At 42.5% G+C, this 14,948-nt stretch overlaps 2 protein-coding genes across 2 annotated transcripts; both read left to right on the forward strand.

Moving 5' to 3' along the window:
* The first annotated feature begins 279 nt into the window (after positions 1-279).
* On the forward strand, positions 280-1,215 carry LOC136571956 (olfactory receptor 5AR1-like). The gene has a single exon (XM_066572574.1). The coding sequence runs from the start codon at positions 280-282 to the stop codon at positions 1,213-1,215; it is 936 nt and encodes a 311-aa protein (XP_066428671.1).
* Positions 1,216-11,301: 10,086 nt separating this feature from the next.
* Positions 11,302-12,228, forward strand: LOC136631652 (olfactory receptor 5V1-like). Its single transcript, XM_066605936.1, has one exon. It carries the CDS (start codon positions 11,302-11,304, stop codon positions 12,226-12,228), a length of 927 nt encoding a protein of 308 aa, XP_066462033.1.
* The last annotated feature ends 2,720 nt before the right edge of the window (positions 12,229-14,948 follow it).

The raw sequence follows: 14,948 nt of genomic DNA on the forward strand, positions 1-14,948 counted from the left end.
TGTAGCGAAAAGGATGTGAAAAGAACTGGTATGGAGACGCAACCCTCTAAGCTACTAGAAGTAGCTTCTAGTAGCTTAGAGGGTTGCGCCTCCATACCAGTTCTTTTCACATCCTTTTCTTATAGATGATGACCTAACATTACAAGGTCTAGCACCAGTAACGATATGATGTTTTGGGTATCAGAGGACAGTGGGGAAAGGCTAAAAGGGAAAATCAATTAAGTCAACTTGACGTTAACCTTTTAATGTCCCTCCTTAGCATTTAGTGTGTAGATTATTATGGACTCTACAAACATAACGTCTCCAGTCATGTTCATCCTTCTTGGACTATCCGATATTCCTTACCTCCAGGTTATCTATTTCCTTATGTTCTTCGTAATGTATATAACAACACTGGCAGGAAATCTTCTACTGATCATCGTGGTGAGAATTAATTTAACTCTACAGACCCCCATGTACTTTTTCTTGAGTAATCTATCTTTTATTGACATCTGTTTCTCATCAACCATAGTTCCCAAAATCTTGATAAACACCCTTGGTAAAGACAGACGTATTTCCTTGTTGGGCTGTGCATTTCAGATGTACTTTTCCCTAGCCTTAGGGGCAACAGAGTGCATAATCCTTGCAGTTATGGCTTACGATCGATTTGTTGCTATCTGTATGCCACTCCACTACAACACCGTCATGAGCAAGAAGTTGTGTATTACTCTAGCAGTAGGATCATGGATGGCCTGCTTTGTCAACTCCTCTATCCATGTGTTCATTACCTTCCAACTGCCCTACTGCAAGTCTCATCATATCAGCCACTTCTTCTGTGAGATACCTCCATTATTACAATTATCTTGCAGAGATACGAGACTCAATGAAATAGCGATGTATGTTTCTGCAGGTATCCTTGTTATGATGGCTTTCTTCTTAACGCTCATCTCATACATCCACATCATCTCCACCATCTTCAGGATCCAGTCTTCTCAAAGGAGGCAAAAGGTATTCTCCACATGCGCTTCCCACCTCACTGTTGTCACCCTCTACTATGGGACCATTATGTTCATGTATTTACGACCCCGTTCTGCTTACTTGCCGGAAACAGACAAGACTATATCAATCCTTTATACTGTTGTGACTCCTATGTTGAACCCCTTCATCTATAGTGTAAGAAATACGGATGTAAAGCTTACCATAAAAAATTGTTTGACTAGAAAATGGACTATTTAAAAGAATGAAGCAAACATCATGAAAAGTTCAAATATATGAGATCTTGAAGTTTGAGTCAAAAAGACAACATGCTATTCTAATAGTCATCATTTATGGAAGGCAAACAATACTGGTCAACTTGTGACTAGATAAGAACTGGTAGATTGACCTATTAGCAAAATATTGTTTTAAAGTATTGGGTGTTTTGTTTGAATAAGTCTTACTGTGAAGTAATCATACAACTTTGAGAGACATATAAGTGCCCAAGAGAATGGAGCAGGCACACCGTTGTTCCATTCACTTTCATAGCAGCACCGGAAATTGTCAAAGTACTTAAAGTCCGTAATCTCAGGTGCTGTCCTCCTCTCCATTCACCCAGGATCCGACTGGATCCCCAGCTGTCAGACCCCACCAGTCATAAAGGTTTTCCCTATCCTGTGGATAGCAGATAACTTTGTAACTTGGCATAACCAGTTTAATTTGTGTTGTACTACGAAGGTCTGAAGTAGGGTCTGGAATGTGGGCAGGGGGAACCAGGTATCCCAGGCTCTTGGGCTTGTGTATGCAGAAAGGTGCTGGATCTTGAAGCCATACAGGCCTTATCACAACTGTTCCCTACAAGATAAGGTATGCATAGTTAGGAGATGATAAGATGGGGCCCATAGTGTATAACAGTCCAACTTGCTTGCTCAAACGTGCTATAATAACTAAACTTGGCAACATTACAAAATTATTTGCTCACCAGCATTAGAATAGTTAGCTTTCAGCACAGCGGTCATTTGGAAACTGAGCAGCAATGGAGAAATGACACCAGTGGTATTCCATTCTCTCTCTGATGGGACAGTTTTAGATATATGTGTTGTTCCTATGCTGTGAAGCATTACTCCCTTGTGGGGGATTCTGGTGTGGACATAGCCCAGATATTTTTAAGCCCTGAAGTGGAATCTTTCACAGTGAATAGGAACAGGTTGTGGGATGGAGATTACATGTGGGAAGGTATCAGAATATTAGTTCAGAGATGTATTGAGGAGACAGGTTGAGGAGTGAAAGATATCGGAATATTAAAGCAGAGATGTATGGAGTGGATAGGTTGCAGACAGACTTGTGTGTAATTGATGATATTTTGAACCATATTCTCCAGACAATGGATAGCCAGTAAAGGGATCGTTGAAAGGAAGAAACATGGGAGTAATGAGGTAAGAGATGGATTAGCCAGACAGCAGAGTTGAGAATGGATTGGAGGAGTGTAGGATTGTTGGCTGGAAGGTCACAGAGGTGGATATTGAAGTGGTCTAGATGGGAGATGATGAGGTCATCCAGTAACATTTTTATTGACTATGGGTTAAGAAATAATTGTATCTCAGAGATGTTTTTTAGTTCGAGATGGCTAGGGCTTGTATATACAGTAACATAGGACAGAATCAGAAGTTACATCGAGATAGAGGGCTTGTGGGATTAGGAAAAGTGTGAAGCCATTGATTGAGATTTATAGGTCTGGTGGAGGTGTTGAGTGAGGTTGAGGAAAGATGATGACATCATTTTTTTCATGTTGAGTTTTAGGAAGGGGGCACAGATAAAAGAGGATGCGAATGCTAGACACTCTGGGACTATAGATAGCAATTGAGTAATGTCTGGGCCAGAAAGGTATTATAGATTTGAGTGACATTGGCATAAAAGTGGAAATGAAAGCCATTAGATTCTATGATCTACAATAGGCCATGGGTTTGATTGGAGAAGATTAGGGTTCCCAGGACAGAGCTTTGAGGGATATCAACTGAGAAAGAATGAGGCAAAGATGTGTTGTGTGAAAAGGAGACATTAAATGTTTGACGAGTGAGGTATGGGGAGATCCAGGAGAGGACCAAGTTTATGATGCCAAAGGAGGAGAGGGTTTGTGACAGGAAGGAGTGGTCAACTGTGTCGAAGGCAGAAGACAGGTCTAAAAGGAGGTACTAGTAATAACAGATGTGTTTGCCAGACTTATCTGTTTGGCTTATATTGTTATTTGCTATGTGCATGTTTACACCCTTATATCCTCAGGATCTCCATATAATGCAGATAAGAGAAGTAGACAACGCACCACAAACTTTCTTCAATGCAAATTCAGATTCAATTGCTATTTGAAACAGTTACACGTTGGTTCCATAAACATGAGTAGTAACAACATTTCAGACAGAATGTTATATTTTGAGATGTTCAGAGTGCATTTATTATAGGTCTAGAAGGAGGAGCACAGAGTAATGTGGAAGGCTGACAAGTGGTACAGAAGGAGGAGCACAAAGTATCGTTTGCAGAAATGTGGGCCGAGGCCGAGGTCCTTGGTGGGGTGAAACTCTGCCATTTTTGGGCACTCTGATTTCTTCCTGTGTAATACCATCTTTGTTCACCGACAGCATAGGAGAGCTTTCCATTGCGATGTTGAGCTATCTGACACCTACACAGAATGAATTGTGTGGGGACACATGGATTTCCCATTGCTATGTAACCTGCGGCACCTTGGGTCACACAAGGGGGAGGGGTCACACAAGGTGGAGGCTGGGACCAAGCCTGACCCTGGGCCCGCTCACGTGCTTCCCACACAGAGTATTGCTGCATTGTGGAGATGTGTAGAAGTGCTGCCACCGGAGTCCCCTTTATGCCCACGTTTGCGGCTCCTGAGTATTTTGTGACGGAGGTGGCACGGGATTGGAATGATGATCATACGTCAATTTATCATTCAGTCCCAACAGTATTGTGGGCTATTGCCCACTCTTTCAAAGAGGGTCGCTGCCTAGCCCTGCCAACCCTCTGCAGTGTGTGCCTCTGGTTCCTCCTCATCCATTACGCACCTATAAATAGACATGAAGGTGGTGTGGCTATGAGGCGAGTGTGTGGTATGAAGCCAGCTGAACGCTCTGCAGGGAAAATCTTGGGTGTGCTGTGGACGCAGGGTCGTGCGGGGGGATTGGACAGCAATGCCAGCATGTAACCCAGGAGAAGAGGCAGCGGTGTCACCCGGAGGCAGTGATTGTCATTGGTTGCAGGTAGTGTGGTGCTTAGCTAAGATGTGCCAGCACGTGTGCCTTGCTAATGAGGGTTTGTCCCAAGTAAATTATTAGGGGGTGACGCCAGACTCTTGCCCCCATTTTGGCTTAATAGTGGGACCTGGGAGCCTCAGATGCAGCCATGCATACTGCCCCTGCCCTTCCCTATCCATTTCTGTGGTGTTTCCATGACTTTCTGATGTTTTCTGGTGTTCGACAAGTCATCACCTATGCGCAGCATCGGTCCCATACAAAAATGCTCGAGTCGCCCATGGACTTCAATGTGGTTCGTTACTCGAAATGAGCTCTCGAGCATTACGAAAAGTTTGACTCGAGCAACGAGCACCCGAGCATTTTGGTGCTCCCTCATCTCTAGTACTAACCCTGCTCCCTGCTCAACCCCCATTCCCATTACTTGGACCCAGGTCACTAGCTACACTTACTACCCCCTTGCTTATCTTTTTGCCCTCCCCCAGTCCCTAGTTTAAACACTCCTTTAGCCTTCTAACCATCTTCTCCTCCAACATAGCTGCACCCTCCCAATTAAGATGCAGCCCGTCCCTACGATAGAGCCTGTAGCAGACAGCAAAGTCAGCCCAGTTCTCCAGGAACCCGAACCCCTCATTCTTACACCAACTCCGGAGCCACTTATTTACCTCCCTAAGATTCTGCTGCCTATCTAGTGTCGCTTTAGGTGCAGGTAGTATTTCTCAGAAAACTGCCTTGGAGATCCTCACCCTAAGCTTGGAACCTAAGTCCCTGAAATCATTTTTGAGGGCCCTCCATTAACCTCTAATTTGATCATTGGTGCCAAGGAGCACCATGACCACTGGGTCCTCACCAGCCCCTCTCAGTAATGTGACAATCCGATCCGTGATGCGTCGAACTCAAGTGCCAGGAAGACAGCACACAGTTCCACAATCCTGGTCTTTATGGCAGATTGCCCTATCTGTTCCCCTTATAGTTGAGACGCCCACCACTAGGATCTATCTAGCCTGCCCTGTGCTCCCTGTCCCCATCTCACTGGAGCAGTTTTTCCCCTGGCATTCGTAGGGCATGTCGTACTGCAGTGGTGCTGGCTCTGTAATTGCATCCCCTTCTATCTGTCACCCAGCTAGCTGCCTGCTCCTCCGCTCTTTCATACTACCATCTTCACCGCCTCTACTCCAGCGAGCGTCTGCTCAGTGAGCAGCAAACTCCTTTCCATGTTGTTAATGGAGCTCAGTGTTGCCAGTTGCTCATTTAGATTCAGGATTTGGGCTTCTCAATGTGCTACGAGCACGCATCTTGCGCAACAGTATGCTCCATCGATCGGCTGATCAAGGACATACATTGCACAAGTAGCACACTGGATGACATTGCCAGGCATGGAGCTCATCCTAATGGGGATTTACAATTTACTTGTGTGAGCAGTGAAGATTGACTAGATTACACTCCAAACACTCTTCCGCCGGTGCGTAACCGCTCACACACCGCCTCCTGTGCGCAACCACTCACACACCATTGCCCGTGCACAACCACTCACACACTGCTGCCTATGCACAGCCGCTCACACTTCACCGCCCGTGCACAACTGCTCACACTTCGCCACCCACGTGCAACCGCTCAGACTTCGCTGCCCACGTGCAACCACTCACACTTCGCCACCCGTGCGCAACTGCTCAGGTTTTTTTTTAGTCTCGCTCAATCACCCAATCACCCAGTCCTGCTTCACTTACACCTTACACACAGACACTTACACACTGACTTTCTAATACTCCTTCACCTAGTCACAGACACACACTACAGGCACACACACACTAAGACACAAACTTAGATGCACAGAGTATACTTATCTGCTCCTGTCAGCAGCTCCAATGACATCACCTGCAGTCTCACCGTCAGGACCTCTCTCCTGCCAGCTGCGCTCTCTGTGCTCCTGCCACTCTGGGTCCAGGTTCCGCTCCTCTGCTTCTGCCTGCTGATTCTTCAACGGGCAATACTCTAGTGGCTCCCTTGGTCTCCTGGCGGCCTCCTAGCGCTGGCTCCTGTTCCGCTCCGGTGTCCCTTTCCACTCTGCTCCCGGCTCGCTTCTGGCGTCTGACATTACTTCCACCTTCCATCACACACAAACCACCTTCAAAGTGCTGTTGAAGATTTTTATTGCCTTCTGGACATGCTATGCGAATGCTACCTACTGTTTATTGAAAGAGTCAGTAAAAACTGTGTGTCTCCAGTTTTACAAAAGCTCATTGGTCTGTACTCTTTATTTTAGTGTTACCATCATACTCAGAGGCACTGACGTCGCGTTGAACTATTACCTATTGCTGACATCAGTCTTCCTTCTGTAATTCCTTAACTGTGCGGTCATCGCTCTACGCAGAGTAGCCACCACTGTGACTAGGCCTGAGTTAGAAAACCCACTCGAGCTACTTCTGCCCACTTCAGCTCGCTGCACAGTCTATTGTACATCTGGTCAAATCAGAGGTGGTCACACTTGAACTGAACATGGCAATCGTTTAACACATGTCCTTAGGGGGTTACGTCCAGTCAGGGTTTCACTCACCCTTCTCTCAGTAACAGTCACTTCTCTGTAGGAAACTTTGCTATAAAGAAGGCTTTGGTGTCAGAGTCCTCAATGTCACAGTGTGAATATTCATTGAGGCCAATCCCAAACAATTCCCTAAACAGGTCTCTGGGTTCAAAGCAATGGAGCAGTGACAGCAGGGTAGTACATGGGCAGTCATGGACAACTGAGAAGTATAGCCATCAGCTCAACAATGCTTGGGATACCCCATCAACTGAGCAGCATGTCCTGAGGGTTATAGGCTTAACTTCGATGTGGTAAAACATGTGGACCTGATACAGCACCCTGCAGGTAGCCAGTGTTTCACATCTCTCTTATGGTATGAACTACACCACACCAGGAGCCAGCGTACTTCTCTATAGTGCCTAAATCCTTACACCCCATGTGACGCCATGCAGCCAATAAGAAACTACTTATATAACTGTATGAAAATATTAATAAACATGACAAGTAGTAACACTTTATCACCACTAGACTACGCATTAATACGGAAAGCAATGAAATAACAGTACAATATAAATATCTCCTCCAGGCTCATTACTGGATGACTCAGAAACAGCCATTAAGGCAGGCACCCCCGTTACAGGTTTACATGCCAAGCTAGTATGCCGCAGAGTGTCCTATATGGGTGTTTTCTTTGAGAGGAAGCTAAACACAATGTGCACATCACATTCAGATTCCTTTCCCATCCTGCAGTGAACAGCCGAGCATCCGCACTGTTCTCTTGATGATTGGGCAGAGCTTAATCTTCACTCCACCCAATCAATAAGGAAGCAGTCATGAGGTCCAGCAGTGTTAGGGCTATAAGACTTAGCAACTTTTGGTAAGATTTTTCCTTGAGAACTGAGTCTACCAAAGTACCAACTGCTCTCCATAGAGGCTCAAGCAGGAGGCTACTGAGAGGTATATGATGTTCATATGCCCTGACAGTATTTACGACTTATCTCATAGTCATGCCCGCTATAAAATGGCTTACTCCATAAAATGTCCAATTTTGACTTCAAGTTTAAATACTTTAAAACAAGCATAACAATATTTATGAATTATTTGAATATAATGAAAACAGATGTAGACGTTAGGGGACCAATTAGTGCTGAGGGCTTTGATCATTATTTCAGTTCTCCAACTACATTTACGTAGAGAAGAAATAGATTTGTGATACCTAATAAATAGCACGGTAATGTTAGTGCTTAGTTTTTCTGTCTTTACAGAAAGCCAACCCATCAATAGAGTTAGACCTGCATATAACAGTAAGTATGGATTTGGCCATCCATTGTAAAGTCTCAGGGAGCCCCTTTAAAAAAATCCATGCTAAATTTGTTGTTAGAAATAGGCATAGATGACCAATCTTGGCACATAAAGACATACATGTGGTGAACACACATTAGTAAGACGTGTTATAGGACAGCTTACATGTCTAAGTAAACTACAGTATAGTTTTGATTTAGGGATTCATTGAGCATGCCAGAAACAGCATCACTATAAGGGCTTTTATCCACTAGCATTTTTTTTAATGCTACGATATCGCTGCATTTTAGAAAGTGGGTAAAAGCCCTAAGGCCAGTGGCAGATGATGTAACATGGACTGATGTCCTGGTCTTGCTGCAGGTTTCCTGATCCAAAATCTTAGCATAACAGAAATCTATGATGCTCATAGTTCGGGTCAGGATACCCGTAGTCAGGCCGGGACACCCGTCCACATTGCATATGCTTAAATGTGGCCAGAAAACACTCGACTTTCACCATCCTAAACCAAAGGCTTTATCTGGTGAGGCAGCTCAGCTTTATCTGGTGAGGCAGCTCAGCTCCATTGAATTGACTTGTAATACCAGACACAGTTTTGGGGCAACAGGACAGAAAATACCCTTTTTAACCTCTTTGTGACATGGACTATTTTGGACCTAAGGACGCAATGATTTTTTTTTTATTTTTATCTCCGCTTTTCAAAAGCTATAACTCTTTTATTTTTCCATCGACGTGGCCGTATGAGGGCTTTTTTTTTGTGTGGTGAGCTGAAGTTTTCTTGACACCATTTTGGGGCATCATTATTGTATTGTATAAATTTTATCATATTTTTTTGTAAGAAAAAAAAAACCGCATGAATTCTGCCATTATTTTTTGGGTCCCTGTTTTCATATTGTTAATCATACAGCATAAATGACATGGTACATCTTTATGGTAGGTAAAATGAACAAAAAAAAGCATTTTGGCTCTGCTTTTTACCTGTCTTTTTTTTTACAGCATTAGATAATACCAAATATGTTTTTTTTCTTAAATAAACAATTTAAAATAAATTTTTTTTACTAATTTCTTTTACATTTTTTATGTCCCTGTATGGGACTTGAACCTGTGAGCCTATGATTGCTTTAATAATACATTGCAGTACTTCTGTATTGCAATGCATTATTACTAATAATAGCTATTATAGGTCATGGCAGAACTAGACACTATTGTATGGTGTTCAGATGCCATTGCAACTCATCAGCCCTCCATGATTACATTATGGAGGGCTGATGATGTCACAGAGGGAGCACACTCTGTATGTGAACCCTCTGCAGGCTGCTATCAGCATTGATCGCGGCATTTAAGGATCATTTTATATAATATATATATATATATATATATATATATATATATACATACACACACACACACACACACAATAGTTGATATACCTGGCGTCGCCCGAGTTAATGTAATGCAGGTGTTCGCACGGAAAATTTTATGAAGTCAAGGTTACTTGACCAAAGAATAAGATATATATATACACATAGAGGAGTGTCAGATTCTCATCAGGCTGCATGTACCAATGCTCCTCTGCAGAATGTGCCGACCCTCCCATTCTCCTCATTTTGGACCTAAAGAATGCTCATGCCAAAGTTACATTACACAGGATCCACTTACTTTTGCAATTAGCATTGAATAATTGAGTTGTAAGTCCATTACTTTTCTTATTTAGGACTAGGGATGAGCGAGTATACTCGCTAAAGCACTACGTAAGTAATGTGCTTTAGCCGAGTATCTCCCTGCTCGTCCCTGAAGATTCGGGGGCAGGCGCGGGGCAGGGAGCTGCGGGGGAGAGCAGGAAGGAACAGATGGGAGATCTCTCTCTCCCTCTCTTCCGCCCGCTCCCCCCGCGACTCACCTGTCAGCTGCGGCGGCTCCCGAATCTTCAGGGACGAGCAGGGAGATACTCGGCTAAAGCACATTACTCAAGCGAGTAGTGCTTTAGCGAGTATACTCGCTCATCCCTATTTAGGACCTAAAGAATTTCATCTTTGTATGACACTGGGAAGTTAGAGAATTAGATTAGGGACATTAGATATGGGTGCCAATACTTTTGCACTTAGCATTGAATAATTGAGCTGTGACCCCTTCAATTTTCCTATTTAGGACCTAAAGAATGCTCCTGCCAAATTTCATGTTTGTACGACATGGGGAAGTTAGAGAATTAGTGGTGAGTCAGTGAGTGATAGAGTGAGTGAGTGCTTTCAGCTATATATATATATATATATATATATATATATATATATATATATTTTTTTTAATTCTATAACTTTTTTTAACATCCATGACCACCATGCCGTCATATAAGACCCATGAGGGGCATTCATGCTGTATTTTGTTTTCTTTCACACTTTTCCACTATAGCTGGCACGTCCATAGGAGCAGCATCCATTGGAGCCTCAGTTACAGGAAAAAACATCCCCCTACCCTGACAGTAGTCATTGGAAAAGCTGGTCCTGGCTCTGCTAAGACCCTGCAGCACTTACATGCCAGGGTCATTGCTTCTGTCCTCTTCATTGGGTCCTCAACGGTCTCTGACAGCCGAGTATCCTACCTGCTCCTGCTTGATTGCAGAAGCTTTAATCTCACGGCATATGTTTTCTATTGGCCAGGACCAAGCCTTTGCCTTGTCTTTTTTATGCTTTATTTCATACATTTTATACATTACTGTCTATTGGGTTAACTAATGATTTGAGCTAAAGAAGAGAGGAAATCAACTAAAAGATAGGGGAACTTAAGTGAGGGGACAGAGCTAAAGAATTGGGGAAGGATAGGATGCACTAATATTGACCATTTTTACTTTATTTTCTACAGTAAATATACTTTTGCTGTGCAGGGAGAAGCTGCTGCTCGTTACAACCAGCACCCCCTGTGCTCACACTGCTGCCTAAACTGCAGGGGGCTTTCATGGTGAAGGGGGGTAAAATGAGAATAGTCACTTGTAATTATTTCATTTATTAATTTTAGTACTTTTTTGCTTATTTTTTTACATAATAGTTCAGCCTAAGATTTTTTTTTAGTAAGTCAGGTTGATTTGACTACAAACTGTTAGTTTTTAATAAAAAAAAATAAGATGTACTGGAGACCCCGATTCAATTCTAGATAACCAGTCTGATCAATATGAAGTGTCCCATTATCAGTAAGTTTTACAAACTGATGTGGTAATATTTTGAGGTAAATCTAACAAAAACCTTGAAATTTTGATGATTACATATGATCTTACTAGGTGTTATGGAAGGCTCAAATACAACATTATCAAGTATCTTCATCCTTCGTGGCCTTTCCAATGTCCAATATCTTAAGATTATCTTGTTCCTTATCTTTTTGGTAATGTATATGATCACATTATCAGGAAATGTTCTACTCATCATTGTGGTGAGGATTAACCCAAACTTACAGACCCCCATGTACTTCTTCCTGTCTCATCTTTCTTTTATTGACATCTGCTTTTCTTCTACAATAGTTCCCAGAATACTAGTCAACACTTTAGCCAAAGACAGAAGTATTTCCCTTTTGGGATGTGCAGCTCAGATGTATTTCTCCTTAGCGCTGGGTGCAACAGAGTGCGTCATTCTAGCCGTTATGGCTTATGATAGATTTGCTGCCATTTGTAAACCATTGCATTACAGCATCATCATGAGCAAGAAATTATGTACTTCTTTAGCTGCTGGAGCATGGACTGTCTGCTTTGCAAATTCAGCCATTCATGTGGTTCTCACCTTCCAACTACCCTACTGTAGATCTCACCAAGTCAACCACTTTTTCTGTGAGATGCCTCCATTCTTTCGATTGGCTTGCAAGGATACTTTGTTTAATGAGATTGCAATGTATATTTCAGCTGGGATCATAGCCATGTGTTCTTTTTGCTTAACTCTGACTTCTTATATCCACATCATCTCCACCATCTTGCAAATTCGTTCTTCATATGGAAGACGTAAAGCTTTTTCAACATGTGCCTCGCATCTCACCGTTGTGGCCTTCTTCTATGGGACTATCATGTTTATGTATCTACGTCCAAGATCCACGTACTCTCCAGAAACAGATAAAGCTGTGTCTATCCTCTACACTACAGTGACTCCAATGTTGAATCCAATTATTTACAGCATGAGGAATAAAGATGTCAAAGGAACCATAAAAAAGAAGATTAGTCAGATGTGAATTGCGTAAATAATTAGCAACTTCTTCCGAACCTTCTACATAAAATTCATATAGCACGTTTCTTCACAGCAGTTTTGGGTGGTCTTCTCCAAGAGATTTTACTGTATATTCCAATGCTTCTATCCTATCATTTCAGATACTGCAAACACAGGCAGGACTAAAAAGGCATGGCTTCTATCCGTGTACCAAATACATATATTTACAATGCTGAAGTTGTGAGTTCAAGCCTCACTTAGAACCAGTTCCCTCCTTTTGTTTACCCATTAGCCCCTTATGAAAGTAAATCAAATAGCTGCTGTTATGAGTTTGAAAAAATATATATTTTTTTTTTTTCAAATACACAAGAAAATGTGAATTATAACATACAGGACTAATATAATAACAATTATTCTAAAAATCAGTTTGAGGAATCACCCAAAGAATTCAATTAACCAATCTCACATTGAATCTATGTGAATGGATCCCCTTCACCAAGTTTTGATGTTAAACAGGTCGTTCAATTGTAAACTATTGATGGCCTTTTCTCAGGATGGGAATGCGAAAAGGAAAAAAGGTAGAGCAAAACTCGTACGATTGTGATAGTTACAGAAAAATGCAAAAATAAGGATTCAGATCTTAATAAAAAAAGTAGTATGGGTGCAGCGTACCAGGTGATGCACCACCTTAGTCGGCGTTAATAAATAGGAGGAGAAGACTAAAAAAACTGGGGGTAAAGGTGCAACACCGTGAATGTGAAAGAAATAGTGAAGACGATGCAGTGCAGAACGTTTTCTTTATTAAATATCATGCATGGTAAGCATGGGAAAATGTTAAAAAATACAGACTGAGCAAAACGTAGTAAAAGGTCAAATTCAAAGTCAAGAAATATTTGGTGGTCCTGTCCTCTCCTGTCGACCTTCTGGCAAGAGATAGCTGCCTCGCTAAAAAGAATCTTACCCAATTTTATTTTGACTCCGGAGGTGATGTTCTTGTGGAGGCCCTCTGGGGATTTTAACCCCCTAAGGCACAGATTATTGGCTCACGCAATTGATGGAGCCAAGGCACTTATCCCCCCCCCCCCCCCCCCCCTGTGGTTGCAGAAATCTCCTCCCCTTTTCTCTCAGAGGAGGGATAGAATAGACCGGACCTATATCTTGGAGGAACTCTCCAGCTGGTCAAACGGTTCCCATGAGAAATTCCTCGAAACTTGGGGCCCATGGCGCAGAATACGCTCAGAGCACCCCCACTAGTCCCTCGCGTGAGGGGAGACGGAGGCAGGAAGTCTCGGTTTAGGCACGCTTCGAGAGGCCCTCAGCAAAGAGTGCGAACGTCAGCACAGATCACACTTAAATTCCACTCCCCCCCCCCCCCCCCTCTGTGGTATGTCTCTGTCTGTCTATACGTTTGTTGAGACTTGGTCTTATGTATGTACAAATGTCGGTTCAGGTTCATTGGCTATACGCCGCAAACCCTGCCGCTTTGAATGCCAGGGACCTACCGTTGCTGACCTGCCGATGTATACTTTGTTATGTACCCCCTGTTAAAACTTAATAAAACTTGGATTTATTAAAAAAATAAATAAATTCAAAGTCAAGAATAAAAAGTTGATAAAAAAGGTAGAAAAAGTGGGAATTAGAGTTTAAATATAATTATAAATATTAAACACATGACTACGGTATCAAAGCATAGTGAATATAAAGTATATACTATAAAATATATGGTATATAAATTAAACACAAACATTTATGGAGAATGATGATAACCTTAGTAAAAAGTATATGAGAAAGGTGCTAAGTAGAGATGAGCGAACCTACTCGTTTCGAGTAATTACTCGATCGAGAACCGCGATTTTTGAGTACTTCAGTACTCGGGTGAAAAGATTCGGGGGGCGCCAGAAGGAGGTGTGGCGGCGCGGGGGGTAGCAGCGGGGAACAGGGGGGAGCCATCTCTCTCCCTCTCCCCCCCACTCCCCGCTGCAACCCCCCACTCACCCACGGCGCCCCCCGAATCTTTTCCCTCGAGTACGGAAGTACTCGAAAATCGCGGTACTCGGGCGAAAAAGGGGCGTGGCCGAGTAGGCTCGCTCATCTCTAGTGCTAAGATGTATTCAAATCAATGTAAAAATGAACATAGTGTTACATCATAAGGTTACCAAAAACCTGACAGAAATATACAGGGGAACATGAAATCACAAATGGGGAACCACTAGTTAGGGACAGAAAGAAAGCATAACATGTCACAAAATTACAAGCCAAAATGGTCTTAATTATATAAAAGAAATTTCCTTAAAAAGTACTAGTATACAGGTCGGATCTATGGAGTGTACACTAATGGAAAGAGAGCAAAGAGAGGGGATAATAAATAAATGAATGGGAAAATATAAATAAATGATTTAGAAAAAATATGCATATGTTTAATTCTCTATCTGACAAATGAAAAATCATAAATGTCTAACATAAATGGACTGAACTATTGGAGACCTAGGGGTGTTCCAAAATCAAGAGGAGTCCTGACATCCTAAAGGAACAGGGATATAAAGAGACCAAAAATATGCACAAATAGTGTGCAGAAGGAGATATCAGATTGGACAGAGAGGGGATGAAACAGAGAATGAGGATTAGAAGGGGAAGTTAAAATGTTTGTAAAGGGAAGAGGCAGGAGTGGGGATAAATAGTAGAAATTGGGAATACAAGGTATTGGTTGGTCACGCAATGGAACAGAAACGGGACCACCCTAAGTAT

This window comes from Eleutherodactylus coqui, chromosome 6 (genome assembly GCF_035609145.1).
Source record: "Eleutherodactylus coqui strain aEleCoq1 chromosome 6, aEleCoq1.hap1, whole genome shotgun sequence".
Classification (NCBI taxonomy): domain Eukaryota; kingdom Metazoa; phylum Chordata; class Amphibia; order Anura; family Eleutherodactylidae; genus Eleutherodactylus; species Eleutherodactylus coqui.

Bases quoted from the DNA above. Each gene is read 5' to 3' on its own strand.
- LOC136631652 (XM_066605936.1), top strand. From the start codon at position 11,302: ATGGAAGGCTCAAATACAACATTATCAAGTATCTTCATCCTTCGTGGC.
- LOC136571956 (XM_066572574.1), top strand. From the start codon at position 280: ATGGACTCTACAAACATAACGTCTCCAGTCATGTTCATCCTTCTTGGA.